Raw genomic sequence first — 6,480 nt, 5'->3', positions numbered from 1 at the left:
TTTGGTTGCTTATCTAAAATCTAAAGAACACAAAACTGATTGCAACACATTTAGACAGAAGTCTCACCTCTAAGTCTCACCAGAATGTTCAGTTTTACATTGTCTACTATTCAATCAGAATCTGACACACCATTGAAGCACCAGTGGTGTTGGGGAGAGATAGTCTAGAAGGCCTTGCTACTCACGTGTGTTCTGTAGATAAACAGCATCAACTGCATCTGGGAACATGGTAATACATGCAGATCTTATAATCCACTTCAGACCCACTGATTCAGAATCTTTTACAAAGATTCCCAGTGTGATTATCTGTAAAGTAAAATGTGAAAGCACTCCAGATGGGTGGGTGGTTTTCTTCCTCAGCTGCACATTAGAATGACCTGAAGCACATTATTTTAAAAAGTTGCCTAATTCCCACTCCTTAGACAACATGAGTAATTTTGGGAGAGCAATAACAGCATAGTTAAAAAGAAGAGATTTAAAGTCAGAAAAAGCACATTTGAATAGCAGCTTGCTCACAAAATGTATTTGTATGTATATTTTGCATCTATGAAGTTCATTTTCCCAAGAGAATTATAGAGATTATAAAGTCAATAATATGTATGAACATATTTGTACATTATAAAACCCTAAACCAATGGTATTGTTAATGATTGGCATAGTACAAAATCAAACAAATAGATTTTTTAAAACAGATTAAGCATGCTCTCTCTAAAATAATGATATTTAAAGTGGGTTCTGTGGGTCACCTGAATTGGAAATAACAGATGCTTGTTAAAAATACAAATAGTTCTTCCCTGCCTTGGAATTTGTGCATCACAATCTCAGGAAATGGAATACAGAAGCCTGTACCTTGATAAGCTACCAGTGTAATTACTACTTGTCTTCAATCCCCTGCCTCAGGAGCTACAAGAGGAATTCAAAAAGCTAAACTCACAGCTGTGACCACCACTCCAGATAGTGCTGACATAACGTGTTGTCCCTCCTACTCCAGTGATCTCTTTCTTCATATGATAATACTGTACAGACTCCTTAAATTCACATGCAATGGAAATTTTCCAAAGTAAATGGAAATGACCAATTGGACAGACTTTGAGTTCATTCTGCAGGGACTTTCTGAGTACCCAAGAGCTGAAAAACTCCTGTTTGTGATGTGTTTGGTGATGTACTTGGTGATCCTCCTGGGGAACAGCACCTTGATCATCCTAACTCTCCTGGATTCCCGCCTCCACACGCCCATGTACTTCTTCCTTGGTAATCTTTCCTTCCTAGACATTTGTTACACATCCTCCTTTATCCCCACAATGCTGATACACTTCCTATCCAAGAAAAAAACCATCTCTTTCCCTAGATGTGTTGTTCAGAGTCTGTCTCCTTCACGATGGGCTCCACAGAGTGCACGCTTCTAGTAATGATGGCATATGACCGTTACGTGGCCATCTGCAAGCCTCTGAGCTACCCCATCATCATGAGCAAGGCACTTTGTGTTCAGATGGCAGCTCTCTCCTGGGGATTGGGTTTTCTCAACTCATTGACACAAACTATTCTCACAATACGGTTGCCCTTCTGTGGAAAAAATGTCATTAATCATCTTGTTTGTGAAATATTGGCCTTGGTCAAGCTGGCTTGCACAGATATTTCCTTGAATGAGATTACTATAATGTTAGGCAATGTAATATATTTGTTTACCCCATTACTGTTGATTTGTATCTCCTACGTTTTCATCCTTTCTACTGTATTAAGAATCAATTCAGTGGAAGGAAGAAAAAAGGCATTTTCCACCTGCTCAGCCCACATAACAGTGGTGACTGTGTTTTATGGGACAATCCTCTTCATGTACATGAAGCCAAAGTCCAAAGACTCTACTTTTGACAAACAGATCGCCCTGTTCTACGGAGTAGTCACACCCATGCTCAATCCTATCATCTATAGCCTGAGGAATACAGAGGTGCATGGAGCTATGAGAAAATTGATAAGTAGATACTGGTTCTGGAGGAAAGGATGAGAAACTTCGTCTTTGAGTTCATGTGCAATATAAGCTCACGTATTGGAGGCAAAGGTTTTTAATACAAAGAGAACAAAAGAAATAAAAGCTATATGTAGAATCACAGAATTTAAGAGTTGCAATGAAATTTCAAGATGATAATCTAACTTTATCTTTTTATGAAAATGACTGCTATAGAAATGTAAGGACAGCTTATCTAAGAAGTGAAAGTAAACTTTCAGAAACAAGAAAATTTGAAATTAAGCTTTTCCAAGAAAATCCAGTGCATATGTCTGCTTAACAAGTAGAACATTCATTTTTCAGTCCCCTTTTTGACACAACTGAGTTCATGCTTTTCTGTTTGTTTATTATTTATTTTTTTACATTTTTTACCCAGGTACTTGATCTGCCCCAACCTAATTTTTCAGGTAAATATTTTCCATTTTTCTTTCCCTTTCTATGCTTCCCCCACCCCCTTTGCACGTGCTGCGCGCCATTCACTATGTAGTTATCCAATTACATCACGTTCTTTCACACCTAAGGACAATAGCATATACCACTTCCTCCCCGTCATCACATTTCTCCTTCTATGGTGACATCCTAGCAAACTCATTGAAGACAATTCAAGTATTATATTTTATGCACTTCATTCCAGACTTACCCAGAGTTAGTTATTCTTTCTTCTATGCTGTCCTGAGCATTATCTCCATTGTAGCAATTTACCTTTGATACTATAATCATTTGTTAGCTTCTGAAATCTCCCAATGGCAGAACTCACTGTGTTCTGCATGAAGTAATGTTAAGTTAATTAAAAATAGTAGGCAGTAATTATCTGTTGAATTAATTAATTATTTAAAATTTTAAAAGAATAGTAAAATATAGTCCAGGTACTTTATATAATAAAGGGAGATAAGAGAACTTGAATTTACGTATTATTTCATACACTAAATGACAAATTCAAAATCTTTTGCAAAATATCAGCTAATTTTAAATGTATGGAAAAAAAGGGCAGATTAAAGATTGAATAAAATATACTGAAGAGGTCATTTGAGCTGGGTAAGGCAAAAATTATATCACTATATTTTATTCTCTAATAAGCAATTACTGAGAAAAATATACCAAGTGTATAAATACTTCTTAAAGAACACTGACAATTTCACTCTTTCAGAAGCAATAGTCTCATTTTAAGTATTTACCTTTAAAAAAATCCCCTTGAAATTGCTAGTGAGTAATTATATATCGCTGCATTGTTTTGCATAATATCATATATATATTTGCATGATATATAGTTGAGCTGGCCTGATACATCATCACAGCCTGAGCTGGATGAGGAGAGCATCTATGCTCAAGGGCCACCCAGCAAAGGTTTTACTAACTCAATAGTGTTCAGGAGGGCACCCTTGCTTCTTCTCACCAGTGTGGTGCTTTGGAGCCTGACTGGAGTAGTGACACGTCAATGTGGAAGGGAGGCCCAGTTCATGTTGGCAGAAGACAAGCAGAATGAAGAGGACGTCCACACAGGGAATGGCTCAGCTCAGGTTGTCAGAGCCCGAGCAGGATGAAAGGGGCATACACACAAGAGAGGGGTGTGGATGCCAGCACCTGGTTGAAGATCACATGCAAAGGAAGGCACCTGGCAGAACACATTAGAACACAAGCAGGGTAAGGAAAATGATGGGTTGCCAGGAGAAGGGGTGGGGCAGGTGGCCAGGCATGAGTTGTCAGAGCCTGATAGGTGAGGAAGATGTCCACAAGGGAATGATTCAGATCATGGATGTCTAAGCCTGAGAGGGGTGTAGAGGGAATCTCTGAAGAAAGACCTGAATGGAGTGAGAAGGGCACACCTGAGGAGGGGAAGATTGTCAAGTGTGTCAGCACCAGAGCAGGCTGAAACAGGCATCCTTGAAGTGGGACGGCCTTGAGTGAAGCGTCAGATCTCAAGTAACTTAGAAAGGATGTTAGCGTGGGGACAGTGGGGTGGCAGAGGGTAATGTGAAGCAAAAGAAATAGGAGATCATTTATATACAGGGGCTAAAACAAGTATCTAGTAAACATCTTAGATATAATGAGAGCCAGGTTTCTCACTGTCAGAGAAGGAGTTATAAATATGGAAACGGGGAAAACTAGAATAAAACCTGAGGTGTTGGATTACAGTGGGAGATAGTGTGAACTCATGGTTTTCAATATATATATAGGTATATAGAGTGATGTAGATATCTTTATTACACATAGAAAATAAATATAGAGTGATGATGGCTAGATGTAGGTTTATGTATAGAAATTAATATGGATGTAAATGTTTGTAAACGTGTGTGTGTATACAAGTCTATACATACATACCTATAAATTCATACATTTGTTCTCCAGATATGCCCACTGAGAAGGCCTGGGAGCAAAGATATGCTCATAGTAATTGTACATATAGTACTGAACCTTACTTTCTGAATGCAGTTTTCCACTGAAAGGAACCACAGCTGATTCCAGAAATGGTGAAGGGAAAAGTCTCGATTTTGAAGCGCAGGTACCTTGGGTATAGAATTCTACACTGACAGATTTTTCTTTCAGTACTTTAATAAAATAGCTCCATTGTCTCTAGCTTGCACTGTCCAAGTGGAAGTCTCGCTATTCTTAGAGAAGAACAAAGATCTCTTTCAGGAACATAATATATATATTTTTTCTGATTTTAAGCAACCTGGTTATGATTTGTCTTAGTGTGGTTTTCTTCCTGTTTGTTATTCTTTTGGTTATTGAGTTTCTTGCGTCTGTATGTTTATTGTTTTCAACAAATTTAGAAAATTTCCATCTACTTTTCTTTATTTAAATATTGTTATGTCAACTCTTTCTCCTTTTTGGGCTCCAATTACATGTATATCACACCACTTAAAGTTGTCTCATAGCAATTAACGGTCTGTTCACTTTTTTTTTTTCTCTCTGTGTTTCATTTTGAAGAGTTACTATTGCTCTTATTCCAGGGTCACCAATCTTTTCATCGGCAGTGCCCAATTATTTTAATGCCATCCAAAGTGTATTGAGTATATTCATTTAGATGTATTCTTCATTTCTAGATCTTAGATTTTGCCTTTTAAAATATCTTCTATATCTCAAATGACATGCTTGAATTTTTCTCTACCTTCTTGATTATATGCAATATAATTAGAATAAATTTTAATGCCTTGCCTAGGAATTCTATCAGTGTCATTTCTGTCTGTTTTTTAAAGTCCGCATTCTTTTTTTTCAGCTTTCTTAAAGTATGATTAACAAATAAAAATTGTATCTATTTTAGGTTGTATAACATGACTTTTTTAAGGTGTACAATGTGCTAATTTTATTCCCAGCCTTGTGTGAGCTCTAAAAATCATTCTGTCTATTCCTGGGTGTTTCTTTCCCAGGCCCCAGTTAGATTCCTCACACACCTGTCAGGACGCAGTTAAAGACTCAAGGGGCATTCCCTTAGATCTCCAGAGCTCTTTTCTCTGTAGCTTCCTCCTCTCTGATATTTTGTCCATGAAAACTGGCTGCCTTGTTCTCCCTGGCCTCTTAAATCCATCCTCTAAACTCAGGAAGACTCCGCATGGGTTCCCTCTCCCTATCTTATTACCTGGAAACTCACTCAAGGAAGTAAGCTGGGAAAATAATAGGGCTCATTTCATTTGTTTCTCATCTCTCAGGGACCATTGTCCTATGTTGCTTGATGTCCAATACCTTAAAATTAGTTTTTCATGTATTTGTCCTGTTTTATTTTTACTGTTTCAAGTAGAAAGGCAGATCTCATCCTTGTGACTCCATCTTGGTCAGAGACAGAAATCGAAATCCTCCCCAACTATCTGTTTTCTGGAAAAGGAATTTTTTTACTATATTCTAGTTGGGTGGCTATGGAGTAAAGCTGAAAGAGAGAGAGAGAGAGAAAGAGACACAGAGAGAGAGAGAGAGACCTTGGGGTAACTTATGTTTATATCCCTAAGTACTGCCAGGGTGATAGGCCTAGCCTTGTAATACACTAATAGTATATTTGAAATAACAGTTAAATTCAAACTAACTGAAGCTAGAGTCTAGGCAGGAAAAAACGATCAAAAACTGATTGTATCCAAATGATAAGCTCATCAATCTAGCTGATTGACAGGTTGTCTTTTGGATTAGCAAACAAGAACTTTAAAACAATTATTATAAATATATTTAAATAACTATTATAAATATATTAAATAAACTATTACTATTTCATAGAAGAGGAAATTAGACTAGGATGTTTAAGAAATTGCCTAAGATCACTCAGCTTGTATAGAAAAACCAAGTTAGCGGAGCCAGCCCAGTGGCATAGTGGTTAAGTCATGCGCTCCGGTTCAGCAGCCCAGGGTTTGCTGGTTCAGATCCCAGGCATGGACCTACACACCACTCATCAAGCCATGATGTGGCAGCATCCCATATACAAAATAGAGGAAGATTGGCACAGATGTTACCTCAGCGACAATCTTCCTCAAGCAAAAAGAGGAAGATTGGCTACA

General features: G+C 37.7%; 1 protein-coding gene across 1 annotated transcript; it reads left to right on the top strand.

Moving 5' to 3' along the window:
• Positions 1 to 1,064: 1,064 nt before the first annotated feature.
• On the top strand, positions 1,065 to 2,825 carry LOC101399277 (olfactory receptor 13D1-like). The gene is given in 3 exon segments (XM_014781903.2): positions 1,065 to 1,362; positions 1,365 to 1,973; positions 2,800 to 2,825. Coding segments are annotated over 3 exon segments (933 nt in total).
• The last annotated feature ends 3,655 nt before the right edge of the window (positions 2,826 to 6,480 follow it).

Source organism: Ceratotherium simum, chromosome 29, assembly GCF_057802395.1.
Source record: "Ceratotherium simum simum isolate JZ-2026a chromosome 29, ASM5780239v1, whole genome shotgun sequence".
In the NCBI taxonomy this organism is placed as follows: domain Eukaryota; kingdom Metazoa; phylum Chordata; class Mammalia; order Perissodactyla; family Rhinocerotidae; genus Ceratotherium; species Ceratotherium simum.
This window is presented reverse-complemented; position numbering and strand designations above follow the sequence as displayed.